Genomic DNA, 19,162 nt, shown 5'->3' on the forward strand with positions numbered 1-19,162 from the left:
ATATCGCCCTCCAGGAATGAAGACCGGTTTCCTCTCTAATCTTAGCACTATAATGGAAACTCTAGCCACAGAAAATTAATTTACGGTGCTTGGTGACCTGAATTTTCACTTAGAACAGGTTAATCAATCTGATACGGCCACTCTTATTGCCGACATGGAAACACTGGGGCTAAGACAACTAGTCGCTTCTGCCACTCATTCGGCAGGCCATACCCTAGATGCCATATTCTCCAACGTAGATGGTCTACAAATAACGGACAGACTTCCGATGCCATGGACCGATCACTATGCCATACTTGGTAAAATCACAATTAAGACTCACTTAAACAAGAAACCCACCTTAACCAAACAAAGTTCTTTCAAAGATTGGAAGAACATAAACAGATTTGAAAACACAGCTGGACAGCACCCGCCCAACGCTGTCAGCGGACCCCAACGTGGCAACACAACAATTCCAGTCCTGGCTTGCCCAGGCAACCAATCACACGGTCCCCATTAAACCTCTGTCTAGAAATAGATCCAAACCGACCGCTCCATGGTACACTGATGATTTAAGATCACAAAAACAAAGTACCAGGAATATGGAAAGGCGCTGGAGGAAAACTTATGATACGGCAAGTAAGAACTGCTATAAAGAATCATTGGCACTCTATAAATCTATGATTGTAAAAGCGAAAAAAGTATTCTACACAGACCTAATTGACAAAGCCAAAAATTCAAGCAAGCGTCTATATGAGATCACCAAAAACACTGTCAGGTAATGCCCTTGACCTTACTCCCCCTCCATCACAAGCACTGTGTGATGCCTTGGCGAAATTTTTCTACACTAAGGTGGACGATATATACCAAGCCTTTACTTCTAAACCACCAACGGTGAATGCGGCTCCCCCCAGTTCTCCTCCGGCAAATGCTTTCACCAGCTTTTATGCACTTACAGTCGACCACATAAGGACCATTGTCTCATCAATCAAAACTGGATCCGCTCTTGATCCCTGCCCTTTCTCAGTCCTCCCACCAGTTATGGAGTCCATTATCCCAGTAATTACACAAGTCTGCAATTCCATACTGTCATCAGGGATCTACCCGAACTCGTTAAAAACTACCTTATTAAAACCTTTATTAAAAAAACCATGCCTTGACAAAAACGAATTGAAAAATTACAGGCCTATCGCTAGTCTTCCTTTTTTAGCTAAAGTGGCTGAAAAGGCCACGAACTCTCAATTATCAGAATATATTGAGAGACACCGATTGCTGGATGACACACAATTCGGCTTCCGGAAGTATCATGGGACCGAAACGGCCCTTATTAAAGCCGCAGACGATGTCAGGGCTATTCGGGACCAAGGCGGGACAGCAATCTTAGTATTGCTGGATCTATCAGCAGCTTTCGACACGGTAGACCATAACATCCTGGTCGACCGTGTCGGAAAGCTGGGCATCTGTCACTCGGCCAGAGACCTGCTTGCTTCTTTTTTAGCTCAGAGAACACAAGCGGTTACTCTGGGTCCTTTCCAATCTGCTCAACTCTCGCTGCCATGCGGGGTTCCCCAAGGCTCATCCCTCAGTCCGACACTATTTAATATCTACATGTCGGACCTTGCTAATGTCATCAAAGCACATGGGATGAGCCTAACATCTTATGCAGACGATACGCAGTTGGTTCTGGCCATCAAAGGTGATGGAGGACAAGTGGCACAAAACTTTAAAAATGGTTTGCTTGAAATAGGAGAATGGATGGCCACTAACTGCCTCAAGCTCAACTCACAAAAAACTGAGGTAGTCATTTTTGGACCCCTTCTACCAGCTTGGCCATCGTGCTGGTGGCCAGCAGCCTTCGGTCGTCCTCCCACACCAACAGTCAAAGTCAGGAATCTGGGAGTCATTTTTGACGAAGGACTTAATTTCATGGACCATGCAAATAAAGTAGCAACCACGGCCCATTACAAGCTCAGAATGATCAGAAAAATTCGCCCTTTTCTTCCAGAGGCAGCGACCAAAACATTGGTCAGCGCTTTAGTTTTGTCGTCCCTCGACTACTGTAACGGTTTATTCCTTAATGCCCAGGTCAGGATCACGATGAAGTTACAGTCAATTCAGAATGCGGCAGCACGCCTGCTCTCTGGAACGTTCAAATTTGAGTCCATATCTGAAACCATAAAGGAATATCATTGGCTGACGATTCGAAATAGAATAACATTCAAGTCCTTATGTATAGTCTATAAGGCACTTAACAATCAAGGACCTCACTTTCTCAAGGATCAACTCAAACCCTACACACCCTGTAGACAGCTTCGCTCCTCCACTCTAAACCAACTAGTGATCCCACGATCCAAAACAGTGTCTTGGGGTGATCGCCGCTTTTTAGTGGCAGCACCCAAACTATGGAATACTCTCCCTCAAAACATCAGGATGACCCTCTCATTTTTTCAGTTCCGCAAACTTTTAAAGACATGGCTGTTTGACCAATAAGACTTACTTATTTCCGCACCAGCTTCCATCCTACTTTCAAGTATGTGAATTGTTAGCGCCGAGACGCCTGCGGGTATTTGTTGCGCTTTACAAGTGTCAAAAATAAAATAAATAAATAAAATAATAAATAAAATAAATAAATAAATACTTCCCAAACTTTTATATTTATTTGTGAACATACCTATGCCGCTCAACACTCACTTCTTTAAACGGCTCCGCATGAGTATCCTTGAGTTGGTTTGGGCGGGCAGACAGCCTCGAATGTCTTGGAATTTACTGACTCTACTGTTCTCTCAGGGTGGCCTAGGGGCCCCAGACTTTGAGCTTTATGCTTATAGTGCGCAGCCACAATACTTGCATTACTGGCAACACCCAACTCCATAGCAACCCCACGTGGCGATAGAGATAGATATAACAGCACCTGCCCCTCTAAATGAGGCAGTATATCATCCTTATAAATGGCACCACTCGGAAATAAATATGGTGGAAACAACACATTGGGCATGAAGAAACATAGCAAAGAGGGCAGGGCACAAATAATTATTTGCTCCGCCTATGCCACTGGAGGGAAACCCGCTTATAGGCCTACTAACAGATAAGGCTACCAACAAATGGGCAAGGGACCATAATCTAATAACAGGAAAGGATTTATACCCAGATGATACATTCCTGTCTCTTCAACAGTTGTGCGACCCGCACTCACCCTCAGCCTCAGACATGTTGCTGTATTATCAACTTAGGGCGGCATGTAAGGCGAGATACACTGAATTCCCTTGTGCTCCTCCTCCACTACCAGCATTGGAAAATATTTAATCGAACCAGTCCCCTAGTAAATTGATAAAGCGGATTTACAGCAAAACGCAAGAGACATCAACTATTATTTCAAGTACATCAAAAGCAGAGTGGGAGAGGGAATCTGGTATTTCAATTACAGATAAACAATGGCAATTCTGCTGCTCACAACTGGAATACCTTTCGCCAAACTACAGGTTACTGCTTATATATTTTATTTTTTTGCACAGAGTTTATCGAACACCGCTACAGTTGCATCGAATGGGCATACAACCAGACACAAGATGTTGGAGATGTGGGGACCAAGACGCCACTTTCATACATTTAGCATGGTACTGCAGACCAATAGCGCAATTCTGGTCGGAGGTTCTTAAACACATCGGTAACATTACCAACATTCAACTTCAGACTTCCCCACTAGTGGCACTGTTAGGCTTTGTACTAGATATACCAAAAGGTTCTCGCAACCTAACGTCCATGTTGCTTCTGCTTGCAAAACGTCCGGTAGCGATACACTGGAAAAAATCACATCCGCCTACAATAGCGGAATGGATAAACGCGGCCACATACTGCAAGGATCAATTGTAAAATTATTGGTACTTGCTACCTAGTAGATCTAGACCTCTAGATGTGTGGGGTCCCTTCGTGAGTTGGCTGGAACAGGGAGGTTTTGACCTCCGGGCAGATCGAAACACGTGAAAACTTTATGTCTAATGCTGTGATAAAGATTGTATCCATTATGTATTGCTATATGAGATAAATCTGTCGATACCCTGAGTTTACTGATGTTGGAGAACAATGTAGTTGGGAATGAGCGGGGCACACAATAGACGCTTACAGATAGCTATAAGAAGTGTATATTTTGGTTTTTGAACCTTAAGGCATGGCAGGGGGGATGGGGGAGTTTATTTGTTCTGGAAGTATTGATTTACAAGTTAGGCCTAATGGCATGCACGCACCGGTACATTCATATGCAATGAATCCTAAATCGCTGCCGGTCCCCCGGAATGTCGGTGTAAAAGCTGTGGTATCTGAGATACAATCATTTAATCGCATGCTGCCGGCCCCAGGGTTGTAGGCACACAGCTGTGTAACCTGTGCAAATCGAAATAAAACTCTTTATACAAAAAAAAGACAGTCTGCAAGGCCAGGCTGCCTTCAAAATGGCAGCAGGCACTCAGCAGTGCACACATGCAAGTGTAGGAAATCCCCTAGCCTCCAAAACTCCATGCCTTATTACATACTAGGTACATATAAGTTGTGTAAACCCCTAGCCGTATTATATGCTAGGGACTTATAGGGTTTGTCATTGTCAATTGTAAGTGCACCCTGTTACATGTACCTTTTTACACATAGCACTGGCCGTGGGCCTGATTAGCAAAGCCCATGGTACAGTCAGAGTCAGTTAACAACAGTAATATTCAGCAAAAAAATGTGGGTGAACAGGGCAAAAAGATGACTTTCTAATACCCAACCATTGCACTTCTTCTCAGCTCTCCACTTTTATTTCTCAGCCCTCTACGTCCTTTTCAACTCTCGGGACAGAGGAAGGGATGAATAGGTCCCTTGAATGGATGTAGGAGAAGGATGAGTGGTGTGCATGTGATCCAATCTTTATTGTTTGGTTGGGATGATGGTTCTGCTTCGCTGCTCTTTGCTGCTGATGATGGTGGGATGAATAAGGAGTCTTCTGTTTGGCTGGAGAAGTGGGGCTGTCCCAAGTTTCCTAGTGCAGGATGAGGTGATGGTTTTTCATTTCATTTTCACTTAGAGTGTCCCACAAATATATGATGTTCTGCAAGAAGTGAGACCCGTTTTACTGGGGTCGAATTTTGATCTGGTAGCTAAATTGCTGACCTTTAAACCTGTAGAGATGCATAGCGATACCCACATTATGACTTATCTCAAACTGTTGCCATTCAGGGGAATTAACACCATATCTATGTGCCTCAAATTGTAAACACGTGTAATGTAAGTAGTTTAATTCAGAGGATATATCAGACATGCCAACCCTCCCGATTCAGGCGTGAGACTACCGATTTGAAGGCTAGTCTCCCGCCTCCCGATTCCTGAAAGCAAAAACCCGATTCCTCAGGGGTTTCAGCTGACAGGGCTTGGTAGGTATTGTGTAACATCCAGCAATAGTCAATAGTAGCAGACAGGGGCTCTAGAAGGACTGAAAAACCAACAATGCCTCATTAACAAGCGAATGGGCTTTTAAAGACCTATGAAGTACTCGGGGACGGCTGTGTGTGTGCCCGGGAAGCTGTTAGGACGGGGGTTGGGGAGAGGGAGGGGGGGGCGGGGGTATACACTGCCAGTAACCTGCCAGGCCAGTGTTCAACACTTGCACCCACCCTCTATCTGCCTGTCATTGCGCTCCATGCTTCTAATCAGCAGCACACTTTCAAAGCCTATACATGACGGTAACCCGATTAAAGGCCCCATTCTCCCGATTTTTTTTGGATTTTTTTTCAAATCTCCCACTTTGCTCTTCTGAAATGTTGGCATGTATGGATATATATGTTTTCATTCATACTTCACATGAAAATTGAAGATTGTTTTCTTCTGTGCAAAAAGGTAGAAAAGGAATTGAGATGTGTGTGAGTGATGTTTGTATGAAAAATGAGAACGTACATGTCTTTAATCTCTAACACCTCAGAGTTTGTGTGGTGGATTGTACCTTGAATGTGGGCTACGTTTATAATATTTTGCTTCATAAAATTAATATTTTCATAAACATACATTAAAGCATAGCAGTGGAGGTATTCAACTTGATACCTCTAGAGGCCGGACTTTAAGAGGTGGCAGCGGGTACTTATCTCAAAGTAAAGCAATAAAATAGGAGGGTCTCTAAGTAATCAAGTTGGTCGAGATGAACTAGGAAGTTATCTGCCCTAGAAATACGGAGTAGCCTATTGTGCCTCTTGGTGTCCCTGCCTTCCACTATCTGGTGTAAAATGCTATTGGGGTGAGCTCAAGGTCTTTCTAACGCTATCCCCATACTAAATGGTTTGAAGCAAGGTTGTGTGTTGACACCCTTATTATTGTCTTTGTACCTCTCCGAGTCCCCATCCTATTTGCATAAAGAAAAGAATCATCGCCCAAAAATAGGTTCTAAATGTTTGTTCACTCTTTTGCATGCCAATGACATAGTCTTAATTGATCAGACTCCCATTGGCATTCAAGCAAGTCTGAATTATTTGTATCATTTTGCACAGAAACACTTTATAAAAGGGAATACAGCAAAACAAAAATCTTAGTGAGCGCTGCTTTCACTGCCAGAAATATAATGTTTGCAACAGTCATACAGCGGAGCAGCCCTTGCTACTTGGCAACATAATTTTGTTCCTTTGTGTGATGTTCCAAGACAGGTTTCATCTGCATACCCTGATCCCCTCATGATTCTACGTCCTTAATCACAGGATAGCGATCACATAGGGCATTGGGATATGAAGGAGAGTCCTAAAGTATGGTAGATTTTCTACATTTCTAAATACAGGCTTTTCTGGGAGTGGATCACTGCAGGGGCAGAGGTACACCCACAAACTTGAAGGATTGTGACCCTTTACATACCATTTTCCGCAGGAAAACCTTCCTGCACAAAAACAATCACAAGTAGCTTTTTCCTCTTTCTATGTGTGCTGCAGAATGCACCATACATAGAAAAGGTAACAACGAGGAGAAATAAAGATATTTCTCCTCGTTGTGCCTCCCTTATGCCTCCCGGAGGTGTACGTTTTTGGTGCTGCCTCGGATTTCCGATTTCTTGCGTCAGAGTCACAAAAGCCATGGATGTTGCTGGGAACACCCCCAGCAACACCCATTGCACACCCCATTAATTCATATAAATGTGTTAAAGGGAATGATAGTCACGAGGCAGCATTAAGCTAAAAAAAAGTAGCTTAGTGCTGCCTTGTAAATATGGAGCAGGCTCCTGCACCACGGAACGTTACGGCAGCACTAGGGGCCTCATAAATGAAGCCCCTTGTGTGGCATGGGCTTGTTTTTATTTTCTTCTCTGTTATAGAAACAAACTGCCTCTGGCTTTCATGGTTTTTACAAACATGCCCACTGTGTGAGCTGGAGCACCCTCACCAATACATCCAAGGCGACACAGCGAAGATCTTTAAATAGGAGAGGCAATGCTCTCCGGGATATTGAGACTGGGTCTAAATCACTGTTTTTTGTCACAAACCTGGTACAAAGCATGTGCCACTAATGAACTAATGCACATCCGCACTAATGATGGAAAATGAATTAAACTCAATAGACGTGTATAAATTCTTGAAAATTAAGGTTCAGGTTGCCAAATTACACATAAAGCTGGCACCCCCTCGCTTCCCTCCAAGTTAGCACAGTATAATAAAATAGGACATATGGTATCTAAGATATACAATGCATGTGGCACCAAAGTTTAATTGAAACAAAAAGTGTATTTCTTACAATGTATCTGCACCAGTCTCTTGGGAGTTCTTGTACAATGACTGCTCCTTGCAATAAGTGTTAAGTTTCTGTCCAACTGCAGCAATTGTCAGCCTAAAGGAAAAGAAAAATCAATTACACACATTTGAGCTATAAAGGCTTTCACCTTGCTGAAACAAATTATGTAGCATCCTTGTTTGAACCATATGTATATCAGGAACAGTGAAATTCGAATTGCATTGTTTTAATCACATTTGAATCCATGAGAACATTTTCTCTTTTAGAACAAGGGACATATTGGCTATACCAAGAAGGAGCCAATCAAGTCATTAGACTGCATCCATAATTTTCTAAGGGCTAACCTGTTATACTGAATTCACATTTTCTAATGTATTATGCATATGGAGGCAATTCTGACCCCGATCAGCACTGACTGAACTTCTAGTTTTTGTGTGTTACTTACCAGTGATGTTCATTATTTTAATTCTTCGTTCTACGACCTATTGCTTACTTACTTAAGATTAAGGTACCACTGCCAACTCCGAGCACTCAAACCTAAAACTCTTTTCTTGTTAATTTACCCATCTGAAAATCCACCATCTCACACAAAATACACTGCTACCTCGTCACTTCCTGTTTTTTTTTTTTAAGTAAGCCTAAAACCAGAACGTTGAGGAGCATCCAAACACCAATGTTCTTAAAGTTCCAATCTGGAATAATAAATTCCAGCACTCAAGAGCAACTGAGTCTAAACATGAGTATTTTAAACGTCCGTACCGAGTGACTGGATCCAGTCATGTCTACTTGCTTTTGAAAAGCTGGAGGTGTAGGTGAAACTCAGCGCAAAAAAACTTGAGCAAAACATGAACTAACTGAAGAGCAGAAGCAAGAGATCTGGGAAGCTTCCTATTTGTTTGGTACTGATGCTTTTAGCATTGAGCCTAAAAAGGAGGAACTGAAGAAAATGATAGCAGACATTGACAAGGAGTGATCAGGCACAATTGACTTTGAGGATTTCCTTGCGATGATGTCTCTTAAAATGAGTGAGAACTTTTCGATTGTTTGATGATGACAGGACTAGAAAGATTTCCTTCAAAAATCTAAAGCGGGTTACTAAACAGCTTGGAGAAAATCTGACAGAAGAATCCCAGGAAATGATTGATGAAGCCGATCGTCATGTAAATAGAGACAGCAATAAACAATAGTTTTTGCAAATCATGAAAACGACTAGCCAATACTAGTTTTTTTACAGAAACACCTACCTTAATATTGTCACTTATTTTGGTCCTTTCCTTTGATTACTAGCCCTTGCTCATCCATGTTGTCTCCAATTTAGTTGTATATGTAAAATATATTGTAATACAATTAACTATGCTTTATTCTCTCCCTCAAATAGGAATGGGGAATGTGGGGAAAGGAAGGATTAGAATAAACAATTTATTACCAGTAAAGCAACCAAACATTACTTCCTCATCTCCTTCCTTGTTCCCTTACTTACGTCAGGATATATCCACGCAATACATTATCATCACAATCTGCAATGTCAGGGTATATAGCACAATACAAAAATCCATAAATGATGGATCATAGGAACCTAGCCAGGGAGAAATTGTAAGTTTGATGCGGTCGAGCCTGGGGCTTACAGGTCATAGTGGCGGAGGGCAGCCGAGCAAAGGTTCTACAGGCCCCTCCACCCAGGCGGACCATGGGGCATATTACTGCTACTAAATAAATACTGCGGGTACAGCGTTAACCATAAGTATAAGTAAAATGCGTATACAATAGGTGTGCTTTCTATATTCCCTTTTCACCTTAATTTAGGTTTTTGCACAGGAGTGGTACACATGGGGCTGACCCCCAAGTTTTCCTGAAGAAGAGGTGTAGGGGACACCTTGAAACATGTCGACTGAATATGGAAGTGGAGTGGTGTGGCTCACTGGTTAGAGGCAGCAGACCTGGGAGAAGAGGACTGCCTGGGACCAGGGTTCAATTCCCGACACGGCAAGGTCTTGGACCAGGGTCAGCGGACTCGATAATTCTCGCCTCGGTGCCTACTCTAACTAGGAATCACACTCGGGAACTCTGGGTATTAGCTTACCTCATCTCCACAACGGCCCCCCACATACGCCGGGGATGCCTGGTTTCACCTTGGAGATACCCAGTAGGGACCATCTCACAGGGAAAGCCAGGACGGGTTCCCCAGCGGTCTATAGTGCAGAGGTACTCCTTCGGGAGTCGATTCTAGCACGTTAGAAACCCGCAATTATTTAATTAATATCAGGGATTATAACCACATAAAAGTTGTTTTTCCTTTTATCTACCCCTTTTTATCCTACCAACTAGGAGCAGGAATAATGTTTTAGCTTACCAGTTAAGGTACTTTTAACTAGCACAAAACACCACTCCCCGCACACTGCACTACACATATATTCACAAAACCAGTGCTCCTACGAATCCCTCGCAAGTTGCAGCACACCCCAAGCAGTAGATGCTTGGGATGGCCCCAATGTCACCCAATGTCACTCCTAATTGACTGTATCCAGAGGTGACTGCTAGATTCGTGCGGAGCAGAATTCAGGGTTGGATCGATGAGTTCGATATTCTCTCACCTTTACAGGCTGGGTTCCGCTCACAAACAAGCACAATAGACCAGGTTTTTAGATTTGTTTTAATTTACTGGCGCGTGTTGATCCTTGAAGGTGGTAGAATATATGCCGCATTTGTAGATCTCAAGTCTGCATTTGACTTAGTTCCGCGTGCCAAGCTGTAGAGTGTCCTTGCGGAACAGGGCATGCCTTTGGACCTGCTGACCTTTCTAATCAAACTCCAATAATACGAATCTTGCTCAAGTTCGCTGAGGTCAGCAAGGGGAAATGACAGACAGATTTCCGATCGCCAGAGGGCTCCGACAGGGGTGTGTGCTGGCACCAACACTATTTTCCCTGTGCAATATTAGGGTGACCTAGTACTTTTGAGATCACCCCACTGATGCTCCCACCCTTGATGGTAGGAAGATCCCTCTGCTAATGTTTGCAGACGATACCTTGTTGATTTGCAAAACACAACGAGTCCTGCAGACGGCGATTGCGAGATTTGAGGTGTTCTGCTAGGATTACGCCCTTATAATTAACCTGTACAAGACTAAGTTCATGGTGCTACGTAAACAAAAGATTGTAAAAGGGAGGGTAACCAACCATGAACGAAGCCATACTTGAGCAGATCCAAGTTTTTACGTACTTTGGTATCACCCTAGGATGTAAATTAAATTGGAATTCGCATATGGATCAGTTGGTACATAAACACGCACAATTATCTGGTGCCCTGTTAAAAGAACAGCGCCTTTCCCATAGGAAGCCGATTGCCCCAGTGTTAAAAATGTATAACTAATTACAGCTTTGGTCCTGTATGGTGCCGAATTATGGGGCTTTAGTAATCTAGCGGCACTGACGACGTCCCAACACAAATTCATGAGGGGTTTAATAGGTCTCCCTCAATCTACTCCATTTTTACCCCTCTATTACGATCTGGGATGCCAGTTCCTAGAGGATGTTGTAATAAGGAGCAAGGGAACCCAAAGTAGCAATCGGTCTGGGACCTTGGGGGTATATATACTGTTTCAAAAGACAATGGTCCCAAACATTAACAAAGATGGAAAAAAACAAATAAATATAGACCGAAATTGAAATCTATATTCTCTGTCCAGCCGGACTGGACAGAGAATATAGATTTCAATTTCGGTCTACATTTATTTGGTATTTTCCATCTTTCCATTGTCTTTTGAAACAGTTCCTAGAGGATGTGGCATGCTATAGACCTGTGGCCTACTGGAGGAGGCTCTGGGTTACCCCCGAGCTCGCCCAGTACGCTCAAGCTCTACTTGAGATCAGGGATGACGATAGTGCGGGTAAAATCTTATGGTTAAGGCAGGTAAAGGCCACGTTTTATGCCATTAACCAGGCCCTCTTTGTCAAGAGATTTCTTGGAGACCAAACACGATTCTGTCTATGAAGGGTATTGGGATGTTATTACGGTACCTAGTGACAGGAAATGGTACCACCAATTTAGGGTGGGTACCCTCCCTATTAATTCATTTACTGGTAAATGGCGTCCAGGTACTTGTATGGAATGCCCATTTTGCCCGACTAAGACAGAAACGATAGCTCACATCCTACTCGTTTGTCCAGCTTATATAAAATTGAGGCGCACATGGTTGAAGCTGTTTGATGAGGTGGACCAATACTGGCAATGAAGCATTAAGGATATTAAAACGGATAGCAATGAATCAACTGTAACTATGGTTGCCAAATTTTTACATGGAATGTGGATGACCCGTGCCTATAGGCTGAGTAAGATATAACTGTTATTGGATATACTTGGTATTTTAAAAGAAAATATTTTTTAAACTGGTCTCAATCACATTCTGGTCCCTACAGTATTATGGCCTTGGATTTTTGTCACTTTTTATCGTGTTTTATATTAATTTATTGTATTTAATGATGGAGTAAACGTGGACTTATCATATATAAGGTTATTTTTCTACTATAACGACAATGGAATGCTATGTTATTATTGTTTTAAATGTAAATCTCTTTTATGATTATGTATCGAAATAAAGACTTTTCGAATCGAATCGTGATTTTGAAACAAGCTTGTTGGATCTACACAAATGACCCCTTGCCAAACTCAGACTTCAGTCTGCTTTTCAAAAAATATATAGCTTTCTAGGATCCTTGATGGGTTTCACACTTGTTCCTGTAACAGACTGAATGCAGGCTGAAACCACAAAAATATAAAGCTGAGGCTAAAAAATGTTTTTGTCACAACTTTCTTGTTTTTGTTTAGAAAAAACACACGCTTTCTTGGACAGCACTTTTCCCATTTTTTCCCCCACACAAAAAACAAACTTTTGTAATAGTTTGGATTTTTCTTAGTTCCCTCTGAGGGAATCTAAAAACCCTGTTAGAATCCCGAGTATGTTGGTAAAAAAAGGAAGGAAGGTAGGCTTGGTAAAGAAAGGGCTGTCTTATCTTTTTATGTGAGAAGTCTCTGCCAAATGTGTGGAGAGTCTATAAATGTAAAGATACTATTCATGAATTACCTGTATGGATAGGAAAAAATCATAAACAAAAGTCTATGTTTGTAAATGATGCACCTCATCAGTAATCCTACAATGGGAATAGACTATACATACTACACATTTTGTATGCAGAAAGTCCTCTTGTGCTGCTGTATCTAACATCCCAATAATGTTTTTCTCTAGAATGTATAATACTTTTGTTTGAAACAAAGTTTCTCCGAGGATTTTTTGGCTGCTTGTAGTGTACAACGGTCCAAACTCACAAAAACAGAAGGTTTGTGTAAGTGTACAAAGAAGCATGGTGTGTGGTGTTGAGCTGTGCTCCACATACCTGAGCCACAGGTCCAGTGTCACTAATTTCTATGGATGCATGGAGTATGTCAGCTCTGAGGGCAACCAGCATGCATGCCTATTTTGCTAGAAGTCACTCATCCATCTTATAGAAGAGACTGTGCAAGAGGAGTGCTGCTGGTTCTGTTGTTGTGTTTGAAGAACTTGCTCCATCAGCTTGGAATAGCAGATAGTCATAATTGATTGTGAGGTGCAACACCATTACCATGTCTTTTGTTTAAGTCTGAATGTTATGTTTTTCCTTGGTACAGTTGGGCTGAATGGGTGTAAATCATAAGAAAAGCAGTTGCAGAACAATGTAAGAAATGTATTGGCACTGTTTATCAGTGCCTCTCTCTATAAACCAATTACTTTAATTGGAAATGTGTGGTAAAAGTATTAAAAAACTTTTAATAAGCAACTATTGAAAGTGCTGTGACTTTTTTTTATTGATGCTGTTATTCACAGCAATTTATCAAATATCTGTACATTTGAGAGAGAAGTGTTTCTTAAGCAAATGGAGAAAAAGTTTTGCGGAATGGCTATACTGTTAATTTTCCTTTGGGTATCTGCAGAAGACGAGCTGTCTCTTCTTAAAAGGATTAGGACATAAAAGATGTCTGGATAACTGTTCTATACTCCTGGACTTCCCTTCTTTGGTGTTGCCCAACAGGAGATAAGTGGTGGCAAAAAGGTATCCAACACTTTAACTGAAGCTGCTTCCATCTCTACCCCTACCATTTCTAAAACTGTGGTGCATCACTATATAATGAAAGTTCTAACAGTGTGAAACCTAACCAAGTTTGATGGGAGCAGACTTTGTGTGTAATGAGTATTTTGGAGTTTCCCCAACTAAACAATGATCTTCAAAATTTTGATAGGTCCATGCATAGAGGCTTCGGCTTACAGAGATCACAATAAAACAATCAGATAGGCTACTCTGATATCTTGCACTGACTCTATCTGTCTCCACTGTGCAAATTCAAGTGCAAGAGCAACGAACAACAACATTGTACGTTCCAATAGTACTCATCAATGCCCTGAGACTATTCTCCTGTTAGTGCAAAGCTTTCAATGTACCTGCACACTAAGTTCTCTTGCTTGTACTGGTGCATGATGGGTTTATGAGTGTTTATTACTCTTATTTCCCCTCATACTGGTATGACACACTCACTTTTATTTTCCATGCAATTATCACTTTCCTGTCATTATAATTGTATCTTGAAATATTCAATTATTGTTTCTTTTGTGCACTATTATTTCTTGCAATAATTAATAGTTATATCCACATATAATCGCAGGTTGGTATTCACAGTTAAGAGGCTTTAAAATGCCAAAGAGAGATGCAGCGTATTTAGGTGAGTGCTGTGAAATATAACCAGACCGGCTTTCAACCCAAGTCAGGCACAACCAGCAACCTACTCGCAATAGCCGTATTGACGGAGAAGGCCGACGTCCGTCGCATGCAACTATACTGCTGCTTCGTTGACTTCAAGGCGGCCTTCGATCGAGTGCCACGCGGTCATCTGTGGCAAAAATTGGCCCGCTGGGGTATACCCCCAGCCCTCTTACAAGCCATCATCCAACTCTACACACAGACCTGGATAAGGATAAAGCTAGGCGACGGGTCCCACGTTTCAAAAAAGATTCAAACAGGAAGCGGCGTCAAACAAGGGTGAGTCTTGGCGCCCCTTCTCTTTAACCTGTTTATTTCCGACCTATTCTCCATACTTGACAAGGTCAACTCGCATCCGCCTCAACTGGATGGGACCCGCATCAGTAACTTGTTATATGCTGACGACCTCGTATTATTGAGCCACACAAAGGTTGGTTTACAGAGGCTCCTTGACGAACTTCTATCTTATACATCTGAAAACGCCCTGGCATTGAACCTGTCAAAAACAAAAATAATTCATTTTAGCAAACAGAAACAGCAGAAAAGAAGGTGTTTTTTTAACAACAAAATCATTGATACGGTGCCACACTACAAATAATTAGGAATTGTTCTCGATTCAAGAGCTTCCTTTATTAAACAAAAAGATGCCATCAACGCTAAGGCACTGTCCCTGGAGGTCACGTCGGCAAAACTTTCAAAAAATCTACTAGGACCATGCCTAATCCCCTTGCTCAAGGTGATGAAGGCCAAGATCACAAATTCTCTATCATATGGCCATGAGATTATGATGGGCTCGACAAACATCGTACTTAATAAATCAATCATCAGAATCTTCAAGCGAGCATGGCGTCTGCCGAGGTCTTCATCTCCGGCACAAGTCAGATTAGAGCTTGGTCTGCTAGACCACAGTGGTGTTGAGGCTGGTGCTTTCATTAAGTTTTGTAATACACTGCGTAATTCCCCGGAAAACAGTCTTGAGATCAAACTCTGGAACAAAATATCGACCAGTACATCAAGCCAAAAACAGCGGCTCCACTTGGATCAATCCCTACAGCTCCATGGAATTTCAGAATATTGGGGGACAAACCCCTCACAACAGGCACTGAAGAGCGTAATTAAGCGAAGCGTTCGGCTCTGGTCCTTCCATTCGGACAGAGCAAAATTATCCAGAAGGAAGCACGCTTGGGCCGTTGTCTCAGACTACAAACCAGGAGTTGAGTCAGCCTACCTATCAACTACCTATTCAATCTTTTGGAAAGTCAAATTTATGGCCCTAAGGCTAGGTGAATGGCCTTTTTTAAAGCATTTACCACAACTGCAGCGCCCCAATCAGAAAATCGAATGCAGAGAATGCGGCTACCACTCCAAAAGCCTGGAGCACATATCCTCCGCATGCCCAGCTCTGCTACAAGACAGAAGGACCTTACTGAGAGCAGAGTGGATTAAATTAGGTGTTCGTACATGTCGTCAGGCAATAATTGCAGCTATGAGTCAAGAAAATATAATCCTGAACATCCGGTTTACCAAATTTGTTGCCAGAGCTGTAAAAACGTTGGGAAAAGAAAAGGCAGCATTTCTTTTGCCGGTCGCCCCAGACATCACCCTGTAATAAAAACTCATGCGCCCACCGGCCCTCCTCCTCAAGGCCTACCAGGACACCGTGCTCAGCTCCCCAAAACCAGCTGTCATATTGACTTATTTCCCCTACTTAAACGTTTTTAAATCCACTCTGTGACTGGTATGCTATTTAATGAGCTGATTTGTAAAAGATAAACGCACATTCGGACAATTTTTAAATTATATTCAATTTTATTGCTAGACAATTGCACTGCTGTTGTATTAATCAAAGTTCCTCTTCCATTCCTTTTTAAATTCATATATGTATACCTGAGTCATAAATTTTTAATATTTTGTAATGATTTTAAGTAATCAAACAATAAACTTGAAATCAAATCAATATAGTAGTGTAGCGTCCTTTGCAAGCCATGACTACACATATTGGATGGGGTTGAATCTCTTGAATGGTGGGTCAATAGAACTTAAAAACATTAAAGTATATGTTGCTTCAGTCAGCAGTAGCCTCAAAAGGACACCTGAAAGAGAACCAACCTGACTGTGTAGCATAAAACAGTGGATGGACTGCCTATTGTGCCCTTTGTTGTACTGTAGCATGGGCTATCATGATATTCCTTTTTGGTAGTTGAAGGATCCATTAAAAAGAACACATCACACATGGGGAAAAAACAGAGCAGCACTGCACTTAAGACACAGCTAGTTTTACTTCATGCTGCAAGGCAATTAGTCATAGCTTTTCACTACAGGATTACATTTCCTGCAAGCCTGTTGGCACACAACTAACAAAAAAAGAGAGGACCATTGGTTGGAAGACGAGACAAGGACCGCAAAAAGAGCCACCATCAGGTGACTCACAGTACATTATGAAATCCTGCTTCTCAAGAAAAACACTTAGTAACAGAGCTCCAGTTGCATTCCTTTTAATGCATGTTATGTGGCATTCCTCAAAATCTGATGAGCCTAAGTGGAATATGCTTGCTGTAGGGCATAGAAGCTGATGCAGTGGACAATACAGCTGCTGGACTTGGCCCTCTCTGCAGGGTCATCACCAAACCTTTTGCCTTCACCTTCCTGTTTTCTAAACCTGGTTTTGTAGGCTTTTGGGACTCTGTTCACTTTACCAATGCTAACCAGTGGTAAAGTACTTGTGCTCTCTCCATTAAACTTGGTACAATAGGCTTAAACCCAATTGGCATATTCAATTTAATTGTAAGTCCCTAGAAATGTGGTACTACATGTACCCAGGGGCTGTAAATTAAATGCTGCTAGTGTGCCTGCAATTGCAGCCTGTGCATGCAGTTTTAGATTACAATTTTGACCTGGCTAAATATGCCTTTTGCCAGGCCTAATCCTTCCTTTTTTGGATATAGGTCACTGCTAGGGTAGGCCCTGAACAGCCGATATGGCAGGGTGCAGTGTATTTAAAAAGGTGGACATGTACTTTTAAGTTATCTATGTCCTGGTAGTGAAAAACTCTTAAATGAATGTTTCACTACTGCAAGGCTTACTGCTCACATAGAAGAAAATTGGAGTTATTACCTTATTACATTTAATAAGCCATAACGTTTGATTGTGGGTAGGTAGTAATATCGAGTTTGGTCTCTTTAAAATTATAATTTAAACCCCCCTTTAATGGTAAAGTCGGATTTTAAATCAGTTTTGATAATGGCACTGTTAGAAAGTTGGTATTTTCTTGTCCTAATCATTTGGTGCCTGCAGCCTGTTTCCTAGGTTCCAGACAGTATCATAAAATGGGAGTAGTGCTGGCAGGATGAACCATCTCTAGTAGGATGGTAGGTGGAGCTTTCACCTATCACACTACAATGGTGGCTGTTTCAGCACACTCACAAAGGAATTCACACTAGTCTACTGTGACCCCAGCAATCTGACGCCAGGGCAGGGAGGAAGGAAATTCCATACACCTAAGTGGGGGTAAACTCTAAAAGCTTCTCCCACTTCAAAAGGGGCACCAAGTATATAGGTTGGAACCTCAAACCCAACTTTCCAATATACTTCTGGACCTATGGATACTACAGAAGAAGGATGACCTTCTGCCTGAGGCTTGCCCTGCTTGCTGAGAAGGAAGACTGCACCTGCTATCTTAATCGCAGGTTCCCTGAAGTGACTCCAAGGGGCAACTGACTGACCTCCTGTGTAGAACTGCAGGGACATAACAAGCTCTACAGTCCTCCCTGCAACTGCCCAGCTGATCTGCTGCCCTGGACCTATAACTGGATATTCTTGTGTCCTGTAGCTGGACATGCCTGAGCCCTGCTGGTCTCTGCTGGAGTGACTTCCTGATCACAAGGTCTCCAGGTCCGGGGCCATTGGCATGCATCAGATGAGCTTCCTTCTGACGTTTTGGGGCCGTTTGCTCACGATCTTGCCATTGGCATTGACTGCAAACATGAAGCACCGATGGACCTGACTATTCGCACTTCAGTGACAACAAGTAATGTGAGATCTGCACTTCATGCTACAGCATCGACAACCTGCTGTGACCGCCAACATGAAGCTCCCTCTACAATGATCAGTGAACCTGACAGAACTCTTGAGCTAGAGCAATGACCATCCTTTACGGTATCCATGATCCTACAGGCCTCCCCCATCATGAACTGGACTCTTCCCACCAGACTTTGAGAAGGTAACATTTTTAGCATGACCAACCTAATCCCTATATTATAGTGGTCAGCTTGAACTTGTGACTTCTAATTACCAGCACAGCAAAGACTACCATCATAGCTTTTTCTAAACAGTCATCGTCGCATGAACTGAAATAGTGTACTTTTAACAAAGCTGGAAGTAAAATCCTTGGACAGGATAAACAATGGTTATAAGAAGAAAATTCAGAGACACTGAATCAAAGCTTCTCCTATCCTGAGATCCTGGACTTGAACACCTCTCACCCTATGGACTAATACTCGACCTCCCGCGCTGCACCCACATCACAATGCTCCTCAAAAAGCTTCACTGACTCCCCATTCCCAAATGCAGCCGATACAAACTTCTCATGCACAGATACAAAGCTCTACACAACACAGGACCAGAATACCTGAACAGCCGCATACACTTTTAGTAACCCACCAAACACCTATGCT

At 42.3% G+C, this 19,162-nt stretch overlaps 1 protein-coding gene and 1 pseudogene across 1 annotated transcript in view; one reads left to right on the forward strand and one right to left on the reverse strand.

Moving 5' to 3' along the window:
* Positions 1-19,162, reverse strand: part of MORC4 (MORC family CW-type zinc finger 4) — an 844,810-nt gene that overhangs the window by 485,682 nt on the left and 339,966 nt on the right. The window contains exon 10 of the mRNA XM_078686304.1: positions 7,708-7,800. Within this exon, the coding sequence (XP_078542430.1) occupies positions 7,708-7,800 (93 nt within the window). The remainder of the gene's footprint in view (positions 1-7,707; positions 7,801-19,162) is intronic.
* Positions 8,483-8,927, forward strand: LOC144827663 (centrin-2-like; annotated as a pseudogene).

This window comes from Lissotriton helveticus, chromosome 4_1 (genome assembly GCF_964261635.1).
Source record: "Lissotriton helveticus chromosome 4_1, aLisHel1.1, whole genome shotgun sequence".
Lineage (NCBI taxonomy): Eukaryota > Metazoa > Chordata > Amphibia > Caudata > Salamandridae > Lissotriton > Lissotriton helveticus.